General features: G+C 40.4%; 1 protein-coding gene across 2 annotated transcripts in view; it reads right to left on the bottom strand.

Moving 5' to 3' along the window:
- Nucleotides 1-23,468, bottom strand: part of oxr1a (oxidation resistance 1a) — a 152,800-nt gene extending 129,332 nt beyond the window's left edge. For both annotated transcript variants that reach the window (XM_036537999.1, XM_036538002.1), the window contains exons 1-2: nucleotides 23,344-23,468; nucleotides 3,222-3,329 (exon numbers count right to left, since the gene is read on the bottom strand). In XM_036537999.1, the coding sequence (XP_036393892.1) occupies nucleotides 3,222-3,238 (17 nt within the window). In that variant the 5' untranslated portion in view covers nucleotides 3,239-3,329; nucleotides 23,344-23,468. The remainder of the gene's footprint in view (nucleotides 1-3,221; nucleotides 3,330-23,343) is intronic.
- Nucleotides 23,469-23,772: the final 304 nt, after the last annotated feature.

Genomic DNA, 23,772 nt, shown 5'->3' with positions numbered 1-23,772 from the left:
GCAAGGTGTTAAATCTCCCCAGGGCCATATTTTTACAAATATGGTACTATGAAAGAGATGTGTGCCAATTTGATTTTCTCGAAAGGAGGCACTTCTGTCTGTAGTAGAAATTTTGATATAGTATGTGAACGTACTTGGCTTTTAGCTGCAGGCAAATGGCGCCTGCTGTATTGCATTCCCTGGGGTTAAAAAGTGTATACATTTCAATGACAAACTGAAGCAGTAATCGGTACCGTTCTTCTTTCTTATGATCATGCTCAGCTATAATGACAGGTGTCTCCTACAATGATATGCACATGTATCATTAGCTGTTCTGTTGAATGGTACAATATTGACTGGAAAAAATGACTTGGAAGGTGGGGTGGTTCATCTGTTCATGAAGTAACAATGGTTACTCGTGGGGTTTATTTGATGATGATGTTTTTCACCTTCCAAAGAGGTCCAATGTCCCTTTTTGCAGAACCTTGTTTTTGAGCAAGCCCTTGTTTAGGCTAGGCTGACCATTGATTACAAACCAATGGTGGATCCTTTTTTTGAGATTGCATCAGAAACATTGCCCATTCTCATGTGATAATGTTTTAGGTACTTGACTGATCAACACTGAAAATGGTGCTCTAATAAGATCTGATTACACACTATTGATCATGATTCAATCTTTATTTAAACTACTACACTAAAGAAAATTGTGGATAGTAGTAGGAGTATATCATTACCTGCTGGCAACTAACACAACCCTGTAGCGCCCTTGCTTTATGATCACAAACATGAATCACATTTGTGTACCAGACCTTATGACCCTAAGATGTTTATACAAAAGTGAAGATGGCATTATTATGCAAACATACTGCAATTAAGCAAAGTTCACAATAAGCTTTTTAGTCAGAATATCGTTGTGGACAATAGGACAACCAAAATCCTAACTGACTATAGTCCGGCAACATTCTTAGAAACTTTATATATTAGTTGTGTTACTCATACTTCACCATGGTTAGCTGATGTCTTGATGGGCCTCGAACATTATTTAATATCTCCCATAACAAGATCCTGGAAGAAACTACCCATCTGAAATACCATGTGTGAGGAGATGCACTGATGTACTCAAAAACACTGTCATAAGCCGGGGAAGGCTGTGTGCTGCCAGCAGTCTGGGAAGTTGCTTTTAAACCATTTCCCTTGATTTTTCCTTGAGTTAATTAATCCCATGATAATTATCACACTGGAAATAAAATTATGTTATAGCCCAAAGATGTTTTCTAAAACAAAATGAAAATCAATGCTGGGCGGTTTTCTGAAGCATCAGCTCAGAATTCTCAAGTCTATCGCTTTTATTAAAAGATGGCAGTGCAGTTTGGCTTCAGATTGTGAGAGCAGATAACAATGAATCTGAGGAAGAAGGGAAGGATTGATAAAATTTTTTTAAAAAATTTAAAAACTATGTGACCAACTACCTGGCCAAGTAAGCTTTTCATGAATTCTTCAAGCCAAAGTGATAACAGCATAATAGAATGAATTGAAATGATTGTTGTCCAGCAAGCCAAAGTATGAAATGAAGCAATTTAGCTAGCTAGCCAATTAGAATGTTCAGGGCGATATCCCTTTAACATTGCTGACAATGACAATAATCAGGGTAACAGAAAACATTTGCCACAATGCTAACTTTGTCCATTGACTACGAAACACCCAAAGAGCAGCATTCCCATGAACATGCCTGATAACAGATTTGTGCCGCCGCCATTCTCTTAGGGGAACTGCCACTGAGAAACAGCGAGATTGAGTGGTGGCTCCAGGTTCATTAATCGTTGGGTGTTGTGCACAGTTTTTATCATCATTAGATTTGATTAAAAAATGGATCATATGTTCTGAATATTAACATGTATGTTTTAATCTGTGTTCTAATTATTACATTATGATGTAGCTTGGTGTACTTGGTGTGTTGTGATTTAATTGTACATGTGTATTAAAAAATGGCAGACAACTCCCTTCCTAATGAGGATCACTTGGCTGCTTTTCCTTAAACGATTGTGTTCTGTACTCCCTGTTTTGAGTACTGAATCCCTACCAAAGGCAAACAATCTTAAATACCCCTTCCTGCTGATGTTCTTTAGCATCACGTACATTGGTAAACACAGTGAGCTGAGTTTTCTGTGGTGAATTGGAATTCCATTTGTATCCACACCTGGAGCCCACTGGCACAGAATGCTGCCGTTATCAATACCGAAGCACACAAACTCCCCATGGGCCACATTGTTTCAAATTACAAAGGAATTAATCTGCTTGTGCGAGTGCACGTGTATGTGTATGTGTGTCACGAGCTCCTATAAGAGATTATTCCAATTGAATGCATTGATACAATACGACTGGGTGACCATGAAGCAGCATTTCACTGCACATGGAAGAATGTGACAATGGACAATCACAACAGGGAACCTGCCAATTCTCAATCGTTACAAAGGCCAGCAGCGCTTTGGAAAAAGGCAGCAGCCTGATAAAAACAAACATTCACATTCAAAAAGTAATGCCTGTAATTCACCGTTTTTCAAGCTTTGAGCTGCAGAATACACGGGGAGTCCTGAGAGGGTTTAATTTACTATACTGCTGTCCTGTACTATACCAAGTCATTACCATACCACTGCCCGATGTGTCTGAGCAATGACCTGTCTATTTATAACTTTCATTTCCTTTGCGCAAACAATACAATCACTAAACAAAGGACAGATTTACGTTTAATAAAAGGAAAGCAGACCTCTATTCAGCTACCAGCGTTGTAGATGATTATGATTATTACAGCGATTATATAGCTATTACAATCAAATAATGTTTGTGAAAGGTGGATCTCTGGTCATTAACTGATAACGTAGGAGAAGTAAATCTATGCGGGACAGTGCAAATGGGCTAACAGATAACAAATAACATGCTCGCTGTCCCACCACTGGCTTTTGTTTGTAAAAAAAAAAAAAATGTCCTTTAGAATTGATTTCTTTTTGTTTGCGATTTTCCCTATTCAGAGTAATGAGAATGAACTGAAAGAAATAGCTGCAGCAGACCTGCTACGTGACTCTAAGCAAGAACACAAACACAGCACTCTGACACCAAATAAAGGAAACCCCACAGCCCATAGATGCTGACTGACATTAGAGGCTGTTCTATAAAAGGATTGGATATTTGTGACAAATAACTTAGAGAGCACAGGAGGAAAAAGATACAACTGCAAGACCACTGACCTTTTGGTGCTGAACATCGTAACAGCACGTCCCTTCTTTTGATCAGTTGACTATGGATGAGGAGGTTAGACGACAAGCCTTCAGGCGACTGAGGGGGCAGGGGTCGACCTAAGAGCAGGAGGAGAGGGAACAAACGCAAGGTCAGCTTTTCAGTGTTGCCGCGGCATACTCCTGATGTCACAGTAACGCAGCCCCGACCGGCCGCAACAACCTCGATCGACTCCCTTCAAAGTGAGGGACTTCCAGTGCTCCGTCAGGCACCATGGAGAAGGGAAGCTGATTCTCCCTCCTACGGAGCTGCACACCTCAGGCGGCTTCGTTCGGACTCTGCCTCTTCCATTGGAGCAATCTGCTCAGCCTTTGTGGCTGTTTTTATAACACACAGGAAGTTCACCTTGGTTATCCTTGTCACAGGGCTGCAAGAGATTGTTTGCCTCATGTATTGATTGCGCTGTCTCTCCATTTTCATTAGCTTGGAAACACAAATTTTGAACTGCCGTTTCATAATGTTCCAACAAGTGAGAGGAACATTTCACACTGACACGAGGAAGTATTTTTTCCCCAGAGAGTTATTAATGCACTGAGAAAGCATGTGCAGGGTTCATAGTAGAAGCAGAATCCGTTAGTTCAAGACCGGGCTTGTCACTATGCTAGATGCAATCTAGACCATATAAAAACCAATTAGCTAAGATGAGCAGAGTGGTTTGTTCTTGCCATTGAACTTCTTATGCTCTTGAGTTCAAGAGACGCTCAAGTGGCCAAATATATTCACACCATTTTCTTTCTTAATTTAATTTTTATTAATGCAATAAAAATACGCCTGCATGTCCTTCACCACATTATATTGTTACTGTTTAACAAGAGGATGAAAACTTTTAGAGGCCACTGTAACATTCCAAAAACTGTAGAAATGTGTATGATGAACAAAAAAGAAATCAATAATAACCACACAGTACACATAATACACTGCACTGCTACAAAGACGGTAATGATTAGAAGAGGTAACAATCAAGGATCCTTGCAACTGTCAAGGGACAGGCATATGACAAGACATTATATATTACACGTTTTTGAAACAGCTCTGCAGATACTGAGCTGAAAAAGATGTAATTTGTGACAGTCAGGAAACACTATCACATGGTATACACACATATAAACTGTATATAGAATTGGTATACAAGTAGAAATCCAGATATTGTACGACAATAATGTGGCTGCTGTGCCCTCCGTCCCCTTGAGGCCTCAGAGTATGAATACACTGTTCACAGACATCATTCGAGGGCAAACACTGTGCAGATTCACAAATCTTAACTTTTTATGGACAAGTTAACCTAGTCTTTTTTGCCCATTATCAGCCCATCCAGATGATAAAAGGGCCAGAAGATCTGCGCAGCGCCTGCTCTGAGCAGACATTCATCAGGAAGCAGAAAAGGACAGGGCTTTAGACAAGCATCACATGGGGTTCACCCAGCAGAGGGCACCCTTTCATCAGGGCCACAGGTGGTGTCGATTCGGTGCCCAGTGACTGGGTTGGTATTAGGCCAGGGGATGAGACAGAAGGCAGCTAGGGGTCCACTTCATCTCCAGTCCAGCTCCGACTGGCCCACAGACATCTGAGTGTCAGGCCACAAACACAGAACGGAGCCATGACAATGGCTTTGACACCAATCCTTGCTTTTCCAAAAAACCAGTGATGCTATTTGAAGTTTATTTTTATGGCTTCTTGCCCGGTCTCATGATTGCTGCTATTGTGTTTGCAAGTCTGCCGATGTAGAGCTAGTTGCAACAAACTTTCTGCAAGAATGAGATACAGTACAATTAATCACTAAATGGTGCCATTTCTGTGTTTAAATGGGAATCATTCAAGCAATAAAAGAAACATGAACAGCAACAAAAAAAAATGATGATGACTAAATATGTGAACACCAGGAATGCCCCGACCATGCTCTGTGCTTCTCCTTGCAGTGAAAAGCGCATCCGTGCAGATTTGCATTTCCGACAGCCCTGCTGTGCTGTAGGTAAAATACCCCACTGCGAGCCGACTGCTCTTTCATGAAAAGGTTATCAAAGAAGGGCAGAGGATTCAATAATTAATGCAGCTTTCCGTGGGCCCAGCTCACAACCATGCTTTCTCACAGTAATGAGGAGCAAGAGAGAGGGCTGGGCGATTAGACTGCCTGGCCGCTCATCTTCTCCTCTCTGCACTAAGACAATGGTGACTTCATCTCATCCCCCTACATCTACAGCTGTGACAGGGGAAAAAAAGAATGAACTAAATATAAAATGAGTATGTATCCTGGGGAAATGAAAGTGAAATGAAGCCCATGCAACACCTTTGTTGTGGGCAGATAAGGAGATTAATGTCTGCCATCTTAAGGCTCTGTGAAAAAAACAGGGAGCTGCAGGTTTGAGCCCCTAGTGGGGCACAGCTGCTGTTGCCTTGTACAAGTGTTGGATTGCTTTTGAAAGCATTCAGCTGTGAAGACATAATATGTAAACTATGTACTGTAAGTTACTTCAGACAAGGCGTGTTAGCTAAAAAATATCTATTCATTAGCGTCAATCAGAAACAAATATGACATGGAACACTGTTGTAATTTACAACTCAAAATATGACTTTAAAGTTTACTGACATCAACATCCTGCAACACAACATTTGAGTTTCAATAAGACAAAACTGCAAATATATATTTTTTCATCCTGCAGCTGAAGCATGCGCAGAAGCCCACTACACACTTTAAAATGAGGGAGAAGTTTATCATTATAGCCAGTTGGCTACCATGCAATGCCGTTGATATGCAGTGTTTTTGCACAAGCTAGCCATGGCACATGGCAGCCACCTGCTACACCAGAAAATGCAATGTCCATCTGGGTTCGAAGACTGCAGGATGACTGTACAGATTACTGCTTCATCAGATGCCTGTTTGGAGAATTCATTCCTCTTTAATTAGAAAAGGTGTGTTGATAATCAGTGACAGTTTGAACTACAAGCACAGCACTTGTGCTATTGGACACATTCAGAATTTTAAAACAGTTTGCAAGTCAGCCATGTGGCTCTGACAGACGGCACCGAAAGCAAGTTGCTCTTCCCAAACAAGATGACATTTGGGGTTAGGATATTATCCAGCTCCATCTGTATTTAAAAAAGGTTAATTTATCATGAAAACCTATGGGGCATAGTGTGGAATTTCTGAAAAAGTCACAGTAAGAATGTTAAGATATTACCCCTGGGTGTGCTCTGACAGTTCATCTGCAGTTAAAAAGATAACTTACACAAACAATGGCCACGCACAGTCTGAACTTCACTGAGACAAATGAAAGTGATTCTAAGTTATACTGAGCACTTTCTCTTCAGCCCTTGAAACTGTTTATTTATGACCTATCCTGAAAAAAGACTTTATAGTCATGCTTACAGAAAATGCCATCCCAAACACTGTATAAATCTCGGTTATTAGATTTTGCTCTGTAGAGTTTGGGGTGTGGGGATTGCGATTGCGATTGCATTTTTAGAAAGTGACCATGCTGCTGCTGCTGAAAAAGGCAGCTGACAACAATTTGGCAAACTGAGGGGTGCTACTGTGTTTGTACCACGTTTGCGTTAACACAGAAAATATGGGGGGGGGTCTTCTCCTCAGCTTCCATTTAATGTCCCAAGTCCCATTTCTGTTATCCAACTAAGTAATGCTATTTTTGCATGCTACTTGCATGCAAAAACGCATGCTGTTTTCTTTCTTTTTTTGTTTTAAAAAAGAGTATATCCTCACGGTAGCCAAAGGGAGAAGGTGATCTTCCGAAAATTCCGAATGGCGGATTGTTGTTGGATTGTTTTTCTGTAAGAGAGAGGAACATTCTGTGACGACACTGAAACCAGCTGAAAGAACAAAATAGTTTGGACCACTGTACACATTCAAAGCTATTCTAAATTGTAGATGGAAGCTCTGAATGAGAAATTAATTGAAAGTTTATTCCTCCCGCACAATGACGTAGGCTGTACGCATGTGCGATTTTAATTCAGTCACGGCTACGCTCTATTCCTCTTCTTTGTTTTGGGCCAAGAGATGCAGGCGAGCGATCGCTGCCGGCAGCCATCATTAAAACAAGGCTTTTTATCAGTTTGTTGCGACTGCGATATCTGGGCCGAATGAGTCGGCTTCTCCTCATTAGACCTCACTCCCTTTGTCCCCTTAATGAAACAAGCAATAAGAAGTGACAGGCGATGCACTGACCTTTCCGAGCCTCGGAGGCAACCAAGCAGAAGGACCCGGATAAGGAAACGATGAGTCAACCCGGAGCATATGTGTCCCCATCGCCCCCTCCCAGAACTTCCCGTCCTCAAAACGACTGGGAGAGTGGAGTTTGCAGTCACTTCCCACTGACTGGTCCGCTCCTATCCTTTCACATGTAGGTCCATTCAGACAACACGTCTGACTCAATCAAATTTAATTTCCCCCTTAAAATGACAGATTCAGACCATTCAGGTTGCACAAGAACATACACCATGGCTTAGGGACAGTCAGGTTTGTTTTCAAAGCAGCTGGCAATTAAAGAGAGATCCAGAAGTTGCAGCCTCATGGGGTTCCCAGCCCAGTACGGTGCCTTCCTTCATGGAGAGGTGAGCTGTAATTACCATCAGCAACGTTTTTGGAAGAGTCTGCTGAACCATGACAACAAAGCAGTGTACAGTCTCCCCATTTCCAAGATACATACATCAGAGAATTGAAAGGTGAAAGGGAGACCTTTGATTCCATATGGGAACCATTCATTCTCTTTATGGAAAATACGGATATGTCTGAAGCGTTACAAGAGGCTGAGGAAACTGGATATATTTGAGTGATGTGAGGTTGGGTATAAGCAGAGAGGAGAATAACCTTTTTCCTTCTCTTATTTTTATTTATTTATTTTACTTTTCACCTGTGTATTTTTGATTTGTACATAAAAGAACTCATATACCATTTGCATTGACATTTATAGGTGTGTTTATCATCTGTTTCTATATATACACAAGAATTGTGTCAAGATATGTCATGTATGAGAGTGAATAAAGTGTGTACATTTGAAAGCTTAATCAGAACTACCACAGCACCTGCTGGGAAAAAAAATCTGTTCCTTGTACATTGTTTTGCGTCACAAAGGAATAGAGCGGCAAACCTGACAGGAGGATGTGCACAGGGGAAAGGAATGGAACATTTTCAAAGCGAAATGTTTTTCCCCCTTCTCTGATAAAATGTGACTCATCTTTGCTTTGCGGCGGGCCAAAGCTTTAAAGTGATTATAGAGTAATGGTTTTACTGAACCGTTCCCCCCTCCCTCCAAAACAACAGTCGTTAAAAATAATCTCTTATGCAAGCCACAAAAATATTGCATCCTGCGAAATGTCTGCAAAATCTTTTCCTATAAGGAGTGTTGACTTGGACTGTTGCCATCAGAAAAACCGATTAATCCTGTTTTGGATGATTTCACTAACAACAATGAGCAAAGCACCTCCAAATTGTTCTGCTCATCTGCAGTTGCATTTTTAGGAATGCTTAAAAATCGGGCTGTTCTCTTAACATGGAAGCCTGCCACATGGCTCACATACACTGCAAGAAGTTTCAGCCTACTACCATAACCAAAAAGAGCCTGCTCTAATGGAGTGTCTAGGATACAAATGGGATACAGGTCATTATGAGGCAAAATAACCACCATTTATGGCTGGCTGCAAATAAATAAATAAATGTAGTGTACTCTGTTTATTTTGGTGTGTGTGTGTGTGTGTGTGCGTGTGTGTGTGCGTGTGTGTGTGCGTGTGGGGCAGAGGGTGTTCCTGCCGAGATTCATTAACCTGGCCTTGTGTTCCAGCTTAATTGTCTCTGCACAAGACTGAATCTCCTGACAAACACAATTAGCGATCAGGCATTTAATGGATCGCCGCAAGGCCCTCACCAATGTTCGTGAGCCGTGTGGGAGCGGGTGGAGAGAGTGCTACCCCCAGCTCGCTGTCCCGTGGAGGGCTGGTGTGGTTGGCAGTGTCTTGGCTCATGCCGGCACTGAGTGGGCTCAGGAGTGTCTGCCTGCCCGCCTTCTCACCCTGTCAGCGAACACCCGATTGCTATGGCTAGCCTTCTGCTGTCTTTACATCCAATGTCCATGTCAGAGGGAGAAGAGACATCTGAGATCGTGGCCAAACCACAATAACAAAAAATACCATTGTGTCATCCTGCAAATTAAATGCAAGTATGGCTTTCCATTTCAATTCTATAAAATTCTTTTAAACCCCAAAAATAATTTAACACGAACTGGATTTAGTTTACTGAATGCTTACAGTGCAGTTATTGGGTCTCCTGTCATTGTATATCCTCTCTCATCCACCCTCTCATCCAAGGCCGCATCAGATTCAAAAACATTCAAATGAACTGTGGGTCCTTGTGGGGCAGAAGTTTGTTTGTAATTTAGTCATTCAAATAGTCATTCAAATACGAGTCCTTTCATTTCAACAACTTGAGGACCGTACAATATAACACATGATTACACTACTGCTGTTAGCCTCCATGTGCTGTAAAAATAGCTGGAGGTTTATTTTCTACAGCTTTTGAGTTAAAAAGATATTAAAAGGGTGATTTCAAAAGCGAAACAGTACAGCCACAGATTACAGGTTTAATCAAGGCCTGACTCACTCTGGCAGCATTCAGGGCCACCCTCCACGTATAAATACTGTTTGCACCATTTCGCCCTCAACATTTCCTAATGCATTTCCATCACTCAGACACATGGTAAAGCTGGTAATGTTTTCAGCTCTAATCGGGGGTCACATCATGGTAGTGTCACAGGGCACACAGACACCCCTCAGCCCATTTTTTTTGATTCCCCGGTTTGCTGGTGTCCCTGTGATAATGCAGGTATCATTGGAGGTGATCTCTTGTCACAAGCGGTTCACCTGCTGCTCCTCAAGCATCCGGAAAATACAACGTCAGGTCAGTGACAACTTGCTGATGCCAGAATAACTGATAAGGGGTGCATGAAGGTGCATGGGAGGGCATTAGGGCTAATGGTGGAAGGGTCAGGCGGCCATCTCAATGGGAAATGCTCTTCCTACCGAGAATGATGGGAAACAGAGAGGAATTCTAGAAGCCTAAGTTATGTCTGGGACGGGGACACAAGGGCCTCATTTTGCCTGAACACACGCCACAGCAACTTCACTGGGGTTTTGGGGCTGAGACAGTTATAAATGGGGTGAGTTATCACATTACAGATTTTATACACTGCATGTACAGTAGAGCTTTCCCATGAGCAAACATGCAATATTCCTCCATAGCCTTTACTGTAATAGAATCAACTGTTTCTTCTACTCTGTCTGTGCCTTGCCCCTCTCATGCAATGCCCTTGGGGTAAATATAGATCAATAAATTGGTTTATGTTCTGTATGGCAACAAGATACTTTAAGCTCCTGGCTATAACTGAGGTTGAGGGCCCCCCTAATGTGGGGAATGAACCTTAAAGGTGTTCATTCAAACTATCTGCTAATGAGAACTTTTGGTTTAAGAATGTTCAGTTTGTGCGGAGCTGTACTTTACTGGTACACAACTAATACTGCTACTAATCTAATTATAACCAAAACAAGGCTTGTTTCAGCAAAAAAAAAAAAAAACCCTACAGAAAAAGCACCAGGAGAAAAGTGTAATAAATAATTTTGCACAGTAACTACTACTAACATGAAAAAACAAGCAAACCGGTTTCATTCTACATTTAACCTGCATCAGTTTGAAAATATTCAAGTCTGATTCAAACCTGCAACTGCAAACTACATTAACATTACATATTATAGTAAGCACTCAAAACCACAGCGGAGAAACGAGCCAATCTAATATAGCCCTGTGAAATAAAAAGCTTTGAGCCACTGTGAGGCCAAATGTTCTGCCATGGCTGAGAGTCACTCCTACTTACACAGTGGACATTAGCCAGGGCCAAAGGTAATGTCAGCACAAGTACCAATTTCATCTTCTGGACCACTATAGATTATTGCTGGAAAATTGAATCTGTTGCTGATTAACAACGTGAGACAATGCAAAAGTGGTCCTCAAGCATTGTTAGCTTGAACATATTTGAAATCTGTTTTCTAGCTTTATTCTGTGTATACTAAATATAGAAACCATTTACCTAATGCACAATTCAAAATGAACCTTTATTTGAAATGTCTTCTTAAAACCATTAAAGCCAGTGAGTAGCACACTTAGCTACATAAAGCTTAGAACGGTTACTCACAAAGAATGTACAAAATTTAATGCTTACGGTAAAGACTGACAGTATCAAAGCAAGGAGCCATCCATGAGTAAAATCTGCTTCCCTTTTTATGTTCAGTAATTTTGCATACTCTTTGATTAAATTAGTTTTCAGCTGACACATCAATCATTGGTGACCATGCTTTAAAACTTTAAATTAAATTCCATTATGTACATCTATGTGCAAATTTCCCCATTAAAGCAGGCAAAATTCATGAACTCATGAAAACTACAGTAACATTCCAGCACGAGTGGTGGCACAAGTTATAAACATTACACAAACAACAGGCTTTAGAGTCTTTGAAGGTAGTACATTTATAAATAAGACCATTTATGAAAGTCTGACAGGCATAAACAGAATTTCACTTGTGTCATGCTATAGTTAACCTATACTGCTGAAATGTTCAACTAGCAGAACAGTTTAAAGTTGCCATCTCAGACTCACGTAATTAAGTCACTCATCAAAAAAGTAATAATCCATTGCTGTAAAGGACAATAACTTCATACGCGTTCTGAAGTGTAAGAGGGGCCCCAGCTTAATGAGTTTAAATAGCCCACGAGAGTTTAAATAAGCTAGCTTCAGTAGACTGAAGGCTTTGTCCTGAGACCGTCAACGGAAGGCACGGTTGTTTTCAATGAATAATTTAGGCTTCTGCTTTGACTGAGTTTAGACTCATGCTGGAGAGAACAGCAAAGGCTTATGGGAGTTACTTTCAGCGATGACATTTTACGGGAGTCCCACTTCCTAACTGGTGGGTGGAGATTTCAAACAGCAAGATGGAAGTGCAGTACAGCCAAGGAAGTGCATTTCCATTCAAACTTGGGACATCTGCCAGCGTTCAGCCAAACCCCAAGGGCTTCATTATCAAAAAAACATCACAGCTTTCTCAAGCAAAAATGCAGTCATGTTCACTGAAATTCGGGCTGAAATTGAGCTGAAAATTACACACATTCTCACATTGTTTTATGTTTTCTTTCCCTGTACTAGCAACTGAAAATGCATACCTGAATTTTAAACACTGTCTCCTCACCTCAAGTGATTTAAAAATTCTCAGTGAGGCAAGTTTGTTATTTTTACTATTTTTTTCTATAAACACATAAAAAAATTGAAATATGATATGATATGTTTATATGTTTTTGGTTTGTTTTCATTAATATAGTTTGTCTATTAAAGTACAATATTACATATTTTGATTTTCTTGTTTGGAATGCAAAACATTGTGAAAAATAAGAAAAGAGTTCTTATTTATGCAGATATAACCAGTAAGAGGGAATTCAAACATGACTGCTTTTATCAGTATATTTTTTCAGACATAGCAGAGTAGTAACTGCACCATCCATATCTGTAATTTTCAGAAATAACATTTTTGTATCAACACTGAAAATAAGAAATGAGCATGACTCAGGAAGGACTCAGCCAGACATTTCTCCATTCTCAGCCGAGATGGACAGCATAGCACTGCAACATGTGTCTTTTGGTTTAATTAAAGGCATTCATTTTTAAGGATTCTATTATACAAACTTGTTGTTTGTATTGTTATTTGTTAATAATAAAAAACCTTTTCCAAAAGGTTTGGTGTATTTTATGCATGTTTGTAATCCTGAGGGGTTTGGTTGAACGAGGTCCTATATATGCACTTTTTGTCACATAATAACAGCTTGTGACAGTTTTTCTTATCATATAAATTATAGATCTACATAAATGCTCATAATAATAGGCTCCGAATCCGAGACAACGCCTGACAAACGCTCTGAAACATAAACGCAGAAGCGCAGAAACAGCATACTAGCTCCAACAAATTAAAGATTTGAGATTTATATTTATAAGATTTATTTTTATTTATAATTTCTTTATTGTCATTTCTCAGTACTCACATACATTGAAATGAAATTTGTCCTCTGCATTTAACCCATTCTATACAATCATCGCCGTCTCTGCTTACAGAGCCACGGTATTTAAACATGGTCTCATGCCCCATTAGAAGCAGACAGAAGCATGACATTGCTGCAGCTAGCATCCTCCCAGGGTGAGAAACTTAGCTAAAAGGTCAGTCTAAACAATTTGACGCTCTGTTCGAGTCCCAAAGCATGAGCTCGGCGATCGCTGGCTACTTTCCCATCACCGTGACATTCACTGCTGTGAGTGAGAGGGATGTCAGGCGCCCAAGTTGAGGTGGTATATATATATATATATATACATATATATTTCCACATTTTAACAGTGCAATTAAAAAGTATAAATATAGTGCAAGAATGTGCTGACATATTTTGCAGTTCGCCTTTATTGATAGCCTACATTTAGCAACAAAAAAAAAAAAAAAACGAATATCCAAATCCCAAAATTGAAAACCGAATACCTACCCAACGAATGAATATCCGAATAGTCGAATATTCGGGTCCAGCCCTAGTGCCCAGCATGTTCCAGTCTTCTGTACATCAATGGGTGTTGGATGACTATGTGGAGGCACTGTGGCTTCTGTTCACTTATGAAACATGACACAGTCACTGCACCACAGTAATCAATACATCCATGTCAGATTATGCCGAATAAAACTGAATAAGGCCTACTCAAAATGAAGATCAACATGCGAGCCGTTTCTGTAATACCCTGGAGGATACCATTGTATGGGACATGCTCTGTGCAACCAGTTACTAATGTCATGCTGCCCACAAACGTTTCTTCAGGGTTGCATTGAGCACAATACTAAAAGTCATGCGCTATCCAATCAGGTAGCTCATGATATAATGCTTTAAATGGTTTGAGAACATTCTATAGCAGTGCTTGCATCAGCGAGCAGTGGGCCTCAAGGCCCTTGTTCCAGGAAAGTGTCCTGTTTGTGTGTCCCTCTTGGCAAGGTAGGGCACTGTCAATATAAATTAAAGATGTGGAGGCTTGTTTGAATTTATTCTGGCCACTCATTACACAAAATGAAATTAGGCTGACAGAGACGAATGCTCCTAGAGCGTCATTCAAAAATGACTTTGTTTCCTGGGTCTAATCTAATTCCGGCTTGCTGAAGAGAACAGAAACTTAAGACCTATTTCAACAAAGCACAGAACAATTCGCAACACTGTTTCCTGCAAAACAGAACCTCTTGCGCAAGAAGGTCCCTGGCAGCACAGTGTGAAATGTATCATTTATTTGTAATATTCCTCACTTGGTTTGGGAAAGGGTTTGTGCTAAAACTTTTACCCAAATCAATCATGATAATTTATTTTCTCCTTAGCCACGAGCTACTAAGGCTCACGAGCACAAACCAACCACCCATATTCAACCAAACATGACTAAATGTGCAACAAAACAAAGCACTGCCTTGGCTGACCTGATTTCAAATGAGCGAGTATTGTGTACAGTGTACTTGCTAAGCTGTACCGGACAGCTTCGGCAAAGAAATTGGGTCAAATGGACCTGTTCCCAGTTTATCAATGAGAGACTGGATGTGGGTGGGGAGAAAGTGACAGCTAGGCGGGGTTAGGAGGAGCAGCTCCAGGGTCATGAGGTGGGGTTACTGAGGCTTAATGGGCCAAATCCTCCGTAATCCTGAAAAGTTCACACGGTGTTGTTGGTAGCTGCTTATGGAGCCTGTGTCTGTTGGACACACCACAGTTCTAAACCTTTCCTCATATACTCAGTGAACACCCAGATGGCAACTTTAAGACAAATAATTTCACAGAGGGGTAAAGATGTAGCCAAATAGCCCGACTGGCTAAAATGAAAAAAAGTTAAAATTAAAATATTAAGAACAATATTATTAAATACAGTATTATTAAAATAAAATATTTGTGTGTCACTGAAATGTTCAATTTGCAATTTTGCTTAGCCACTTACATTTCTGGCTTGGATCCCTGCACAAAAGAAGGCACAATACTAAATACATAGAATATTATAGGGAAAGCATTACTGTATTCTGCCAACTTGGAGTCTTCTCAGCTTAATGAAAACAAGTGTAAAAGCCAAATATTTAGCACCCAGTTCACTGTGTAATTAGGTGCAGTCATCCCTACACAGTTATGTACATTTCAAGGTCATTCCTAAGTTAAAGTTCCTGAACTGCTGCACAAAGCCATGACTACAGAGTGTAGTATCCTCTTTAATTATCAAATTGCTTTTTTTGTTGTTGTTCTTTTAGGAAGTGTACTTGTCTGATTTAAGACCTCTTCACTTCAGCCAAAAGATAGTCAATGTTATTCATCTGTGAATCAGATCAGCTGACAATGTGAAAGCTTTCATTTTGAGACAAAAATCATTTCAATCAGAGTAAAAGCAGGCTACAAACACTGCTGCTCTTCTTTACCTGACACTTTATTTACTGTGCAATTGAGGTATGCTGAATCGTCTCAGGCTTGGAGAGCCATCCTGCTGGTTTCCCAGTTTTTACTTCCCTACTCCACACAGTGAGAAGCCAGTTCTGACTCTCAGCAACAGGTACTTCGAACAACTTTATCACGAGCCCTCAAAGCATATTTAGGTGGCTGTCTTGGACCAATTATTACCATTTATATTTTCAGAGGAATGTCATTATTTTGGTTAAAATGGACAGTGAGAACTTTGACATTTCTGCTGTCAGCCTCCAGTCTGTGGCAGCCTGCACAAGACCAGTCTGAGCCTCCACACAAGTATTTCAAAACACTTGCTTTATTGCTCACCAAAAAATAAAGGCTCTCAATTAAATGTAGCTTCTTCAGAGTTGGAAAAGATTGTGTTTTACTTCTACTGCACAAACTAAACTATCCGCATGAAAACCACTTTTCCATGGGTAAACAAGACTGCAGGACAGGAAGATCGCTTGTCTGCACAGTCCGGCTTTGCAGTACCAGCCGTCATAGTAGTTGCATGTACACAAAAATTAATGCTCGTTTGCAAAAGATTTCTTTGCAGGTCTGCTTTCAGTCAAACAGCATCTATTTCTCCACGTTTTGAATTTTAAATGAATCTTTCATGAATGTATCTTTAGTGACACACACAGCGATGTCCTTGCGTGCTATTATGTTGATACAATGTGTTGTTTGTAAGTATAAGGGTATAGCCCTTTGAATATACCCAGCAGCAATTGCATAGGATGTGTAAACAGACATTTAGGGCCACTTCTAGTCCATTAAAAAATTATAATATCCCAAATATTTTTCCCCTCTTTCTCCTCATTTTAAAACTTTTATCCCAGTTTGTTATGTTTCAACTACTCCTTCCATCTTCTAACATTAGAACATATTTAAATAAGATGTTTAACTGTTTACAGCTCCCAGCAGTGGATGCACAAATTAAGCAAGTAATCAAACAGTAGTGAATTATCTTGCATTAACTCACCTGTGCTTCCTGTGTTGTGTAGCGAAATGCCAATCAATATGCACCTGCATGTCTACCTTATTTTACTGGTTAAAGCAATTTAGAACCTGCTCTATGTTTAACCCATATTAAGTTAACCACCATGCAATAAATTAAGTTGCCTTTGAAACGAAACTGATTACATCTTTAGATGCCCAATTCCATTTTGAAATTGTCTTATACCATTCAAAAACAAATTTCACTTCCAAAGGTCAATTCTGTCAGTGAGGCTGTAGGGGCCCTGAACAATGTGACCACACACAAAATGGCTTACCTGCGTCACACATATCACACATTTTGTCTAAATGGAAAGATACTAATGAAATAATATCCTTATGAATTACACTTAAATGCCCACTTGCATGTAAAATGTTGTTTCAGAGGTACCAATGAACAATGGCATTATTTCCACAGGTGCAATTACTTGGTACGTGGACAAAGCAATATACCAAGGGGAGCTTAGAAAGTCATTTTTCTTCATGTAAACCTGGATAAACTATATTGAAGGTGTTGTACACTCAATTCAGGACCTGAGAGAAATTAGCGTGATTACTATTACAAGAAACACAACAAATCAATCATAATTATGTTTAATGAAGTAACAGAAGCTCCCACGCTGTGCATTATAATAAACAGGAAGCCACTTTGCTGCATGCAAAAACAGGCTGAACTCTGAATCCAGAAATATTTTTGTAGTGCACACTCAAATATTAAAAAAAAAAAACAGTGGTCACAAGTGAAAAGATATTTTAAGTTTAAACAGCACTATTTCAAAGTAATTGTGAGTACTGTACTAAGATTTCTTAAGCGATGAGGAAGTCTAGAAATCTAGAAAGGTTTCACTTCTAATGTAAAAAAAAAAAAAAGACCGGAACCATTTCAATTAAAATATACACTGATCAGCCAAAACATTATGACCACCTGCCTAATATGCTGTTGGTCCTCCGTGTGCCGCCAAAACAGTGCCGACCCGACAAGGCATGGACTCTACCAGACCCCTGAAGGTGTCCTGTGGTATCTGGCACCAAAAGATTAGCAGCAGATCCTTCAAGTCCTGCTGCAAGTTGTGAGGTGGAGCTGCCGTGGATTGGACTTGTCCGTCCAGCACATCCCACAGATGCTCAATTGGATTGAAATCTGGAGAATCTGGAGGCCAGGGCAACACGCTGAACACTTCATCATGGTCCTCAAACCATTCCCGAACAATGTGTGCAGTGTGGCAGGGCGCATTATCCTGCTGAAAGAGGCCACTGCCATCAGGGAATACCATTGCCATTAAAGGGTGTGCCTGGTCTGCAACGATGTTTAGGTAGGTGGCACGTGTCAAACTGACGTCCACATGAATGGCCGGACCCAGGGTTTCCCAGCGGAACATTGCCGAGGGCATCACACTCCCTCCACAGGCTTGTCGTCTTCCCACAGTGCATCCTGGTGCCATCAGTTCCCCAGGTAAACGGCACACACGTGCACGGCCATCCACGTGATCTAAAAGAAAATGGGACTCATCGGACCAGGCGACCTTCTTCCACTGCTCCAGGTCCAGTTGCTCAGGTCTTTACTCCTGCCCGTTTCTCCTGCATCCAACATGTTGACTATGTGAACTGATTGTTCGCTTACCATTACCATTTAATCTACCCAGACCTTGACAGACACCTTGTCTGGAGATGATCAACGTTATTTGGTTCACCTGTGAGTGGTCATAATGTTTTGGCTCATCAGTATATAGTTAAATATCAAAAGATGTTGCATCTATTAAACTCCTTCCCAGTGTACCATCGATTCCTCATTTTACTTTCTGTATCTAGCTCAGTGTTCCATTTACACCTTCTAAGCAACCAGCTACATCTGATGGACAGTAATTAATAAAAAAAAAGTCATAGTAACTGGCAGTTCATAGTGATTTCCTTATTAAACAACAGGCAGAGGAACATCAAATAAGTAATTAGCATTGATTACTAAAACACAGCACTACAAAGCAAGACTAGTACTGAAAAGGACGTAATGGTGCTACATAGTATACCATCAGCATTGGAGATGAGACAACCCAGATCTACAGGGTCGACCAGTGAGATTAAGTCAAGGAAAGCCTGGCTCTCTGGATAAGTATTCAAACACAATTCATGTCACGTCCTTCATTTCGAATTTTATATTCAGCTGGCAGAATATGTGACCGTATAACTTAGCGTTCAGTATAAGGTATTCTGAAGCCACCTAACACTTACCTGTTTTAATAGCCTCAGAATTCAGGGAGGGAAAAGGGACTTTTGTAAACTGACAAAGTGTAAATGTTGATATACAAAAGCATACACCTTACATACAAAAGCATGTAGCATTTTATGTAAAATATTACTGTATAAGATGGGTCTTCACAGAGGCAACTTCAGTGTTTGGAATGAATACAGTAATTAAACTGTATAAAAGGCCCTGTAATTAAACTGAATAAAACCGGAGTAATTATTTCCAACCTAAAGGGATCGACAGTATAACTGGAGCTTTCTCCAGTCAGATATCAGCCTTGCAATTAGCCACTTAGTGACTGCTACAGGGAAAAGAAGACTGCTTCTATCTCCAGCGTGAGGCATAAGACAAGCCAGGGTGATCAGTTAGACAACCCTGCTCTGTGGCTAATTCTCATGTACTGTCAGCGAAGAGTTTCAGTGCAGTGAATTTCAGCTGTGTTACCTTTTAAAAGGCTTCCAGCAAAGACCATCACTCACAGACCAGCTGAATATTTTAAGGGCTGGAACCTGCAGTACATTATTTCATCTATTTCAGATTCACAGCTGTGGCAGAAAAAGTAAGGCTGCAGTGGATCCTGCACTTAAAGTTATGAATCACTTGAAACCAAAAACAATCTAGTTAAAGTTAAAAGCGGGAAGCTGAATATCCCAGAGTCATCTGCCGAAAATATAAATCGATCTTAAAGATGCACATGGAACACAAGTGAGGTACAAAAGATGTGAACATAACTGTAGTTGTCACTTATAATAGGGTTACTTTCCTTTGGTCAATTGGCTAAGTCACATTTTCTATTAGAAAGCACTCCACTGCACTGAACATAATGTGCTTTTGTTTAATGTGCAATTTCATTTCATTGGGTCATGAGGTTGTAAGCATGGTTTTGACAATACTGCCATAATGACTTAAGTAATGAAAGCATTAAGAGAAAGCACTAACCATTCCATATTGTGTCTATTGTGTTCCATTTAATGATATTAGAAATTTTCTATGGGAATTTTTTTGTCTTTTGTCTTGATATTGTGAGAAAACTCATTATTTTCCTTTGGGTGTTTATTCAAAATGCCAATGACCTCTTTGTTGCAATACCACAAATGCAGCAGATCTGTATTACTGTTCAGAGGGGTGTTTTCTTCTCTTAATATTGGGCCTGGAACTACGTTTAGCAGGGGAGACAGTAAGGAAAGAACACATACTTGCATGCAAAACAGAAACATCAAGTCAAATTGCCTATTGACAAAATCCAACACATCCAATTAAACTGGAAAACTTTCATTGGTAAGATGTCTGTTTGTTACAGTGGAGGGATCCTTTGCAACAGAGCCATTTTAATGCATTAACAGGGTTTGGGAAACAGCAGCTGACATATGAAGTATTTACAGGTACTTATAGACACCACTGCATGAGACAGGATCCTCTGCATCTTTAAATATTTAGGCAGTCCCTATACAGGGGGGCAGAATGTAGCTACTTAATGCCACAGAATGGCTGCCTGCAGCTTGTGTCTCTGTGTACAGTACTGATGACATTAACTATTTACCTTCAGAAGGTTACCTCATAGCCACAAGCAAGTGTTAGGGCAACATTAAAACACTGCAGAGAACAATGGCTATCACAACACCTTCACAAAGGGAATTTGTCAACTGGAGGTTAACTGGAAATTAACAACTGTTGGTTCTCTTTATTCCCTTCATATTTTGGTGTTAACTCATACACAACATACTGCATTTCTCTCAAAAGAACAATTTTGTACAGCTGGTTTGCGCATTTACCACCGGTCTACTGTTATACTATTGCTTGAGGTGAATTTAATATGTGACATTGTTAGTCATCTGAAACCTATTAGTGAAGATTATTTGTCTAGGATCTTACTGAAGCCTAGACAGCACCAGGTCAGGGTGTGAAATTTTCATTCCTAATTGGCAGCTCTTCCTTAAGAGATGTTTGCATGTTGGTAACACAATAAGACTCTGGATTATTTTCTTTAATTGTGAATCTTGGTCAGTGATAGAATTAATAATCAGCACCAGGCCAGACACTGAACAAGCCACCATTACGGTGAAATTCTGTTGTTCTTTGGAAACAGGGGCCACTGGACCTGCATGAGTAAGCTCAATCTTCCGTGTGAGACAACTGTTTCTCTTGGCATAGTAGACTGGACATGTCTTGGCAGAACATACATATAGCACAGTTGTAAAGGCTGCTGGTTTGAGCCCCTGCATACTCAACAACTGTACATCAAACCTCTCCCCATGCAATGCTCAAGTGACATTGCTTACATGAAGACCAGAAACCTCTTAATGCCAAAACTTGACCAAATATAATATCTTGCACTTTGTAATAATTCCTGGTATAAGGATCAACTGTTTATAAGAATCAAATTGTCCAGGATGGATGTGATTCTTGTAAGAGCAATGCACTGTCATTAAAAGCAACCCACTTAATGTTGTCCTTCTAGAATTTCTTCACATTGTTGACTGTTTCTCAGCTCAGTATTGCAAACCCATAGGCTAAGTTCCACTCCAAAAAATGAGCAAAGTAATCTGTGTGCATTCAATTTGCTTGGTTTCTTTTTGTAGCACTATTCATAGATTATATACCATATGTTCTGAGTAATATTTCTTCAGTACAATTAAGCTAACGCAAGGAGAAAGCATCTAGGACAACGTCTGAAATTGTGAGCGCATGTTGGTCAAGGAGAGACTGATAAAATTCCGTTTTATGACAACCATATTAAAAGGGAACAGAAACAACACTTTCAGCAGCTGAGAAATTGCATGATCCCCCCAGGGGTAGCTGCAAAGAAAGTGGCCTGAACTCACCTTTCTGTTTTATCAGTACGCATCATCAACACAGAATGATTCATGATTTCTCTGAGACAGGTCAAAAATAATCAGAACATCTCAAGGACACAATGTCTGTTATATTCCATCCAACCTCAAAGGTCTAAAGGATGCAAAAGCAGCAACACCTATCTGACTCAGGTACTGGCTTCATTTAACTACGCATGAACGTGTGATAACTTGCGGCACAAACACAGCGGCGCGAGGTTTAATGTAGTCTTCATACCCCAAGCCTGCACACGTCGTGCACCGGCCTATTTTTCCTGAGAATAGAGCCTGAGTTTAAATTACTAGCTGTATGATAGGATGCCACCTGCACACTTTATAATGAAGCAAGGAAACCTATCTATCATTAGAACAAGCGCATAGACAATCCCCGTCGCTCTGTGCCGCTAGATCTCATTAATAGCGCATTAGGCAACACATTATTAGGGGCGGTCCTGACAATAGGTCAACCACGAGTCTGAACACAGGGATTATGTTATGGAACTACTTATTCTCATCCCTAACGTGTTTACATGGACATGTATGGCGCAGTTGAATTTTCATGCGAATGTGTCAGTGTTTGTAATCGCTTACGATATCGGTCTATTTCATTCCCTTCAAATTTACAGTCATTCAATTTAAACATGCGTTTACGTATCGTGTAGTCAGCATGCTAATACAAGAAAACCATCTACACACGGACAAAAAGTAGCAGTTTTAGCTGAATAACGAAATTATATGAAAAGGATACCAGGGGGGTCATTTTCAAGGTTCTTATATCAGTAAAATGTAACTTAAACTTATACAAATAACTGTATCCATCAGTATCATGCTAACACATCTTACTTATTGAGGGGACGCACAGATGCAGTCAGCCTACCAGACGTCACTTTAACTATGACGTTTTTGACATTTTTCTAACTTACCGTATGACTGTGTTGCAGTTTAATCTGAAACAAAATAATTTTTAAAATTTTAACCATACATTCCTTTTGAAAACTAACGATAACATTACTTCTGAAATTCTGTGAGCGCCATTTTACTAGGGCATCGCCGCACTAACATTACTTAGAAAGTTATTTCTAGAAATAACAGTGCAAGACAAGTCAACACTTGTAACTTCTGGCGATTTAAGACATGTATATATATGCAGACGCTTTTGGTGCAAAACGTCCCGTGCTTAGTTTTATGCAGTCACCGACCACTAGGATAGTTAGTATACCTTTCCGCTGCGGGCTAGGCTGCACCCGTCTACATTAGAAGTGCCTGCCGGGGAAGCTTCGGGAACAGTCCGCAACTGGAGCTTTGCAGCATTCGGAAACTTGGTATTGGTTACCTTATATCGCGACATGCCTCCAGCATCATAACCCTGAAGTTAAATTACCTGAAATAACCTAATGCACCATTCGCAAAACCGCGGCCACTGCACGGGGCGCCACAGGAAAATAAGCGGATAGTATATCTAAATTGTTACTTACTTTCAGACAGAGGCGTGTGCCATGTTCAGTTGTTGACACGCATCGTATTCAGATACAAACTACGTGGCTTCGCTGTTAATTCATCAGCAAGTGTATCTCAGCTGTGTTTTCCAAGACATGCTCTGTAATTTGACCTTCTCATAATAGAAACTACCATTGCTATCGGTGAAAGCGGGGGAGGAACGGATCAAACCAAAGTAGCTGTGGCTGACTTCATCACTCAACTTTTCAGAGGGGCGGGTTTGCAGCGGTGTCCCGGCCGGGACGACAGAAATTCTGGAAACATACACACGGGCGCGCGCGCACACACACATACTCGGTTAATATACAAGTTCAGGGCCATACAAAGAACAGAAATCAGGTGGAGTGGAATACACCGATGATATGGTCAGACTACACACCGTGCATAAAGTACGGATGGTCAGTCAG

This window comes from Megalops cyprinoides, chromosome 10 (genome assembly GCF_013368585.1).
Source record: "Megalops cyprinoides isolate fMegCyp1 chromosome 10, fMegCyp1.pri, whole genome shotgun sequence".
NCBI classification, from domain to species: domain Eukaryota; kingdom Metazoa; phylum Chordata; class Actinopteri; order Elopiformes; family Megalopidae; genus Megalops; species Megalops cyprinoides.
The sequence above is the reverse complement of the archived record's forward strand: the minus strand, read 5'-3'. Positions and strand labels throughout refer to the sequence as shown.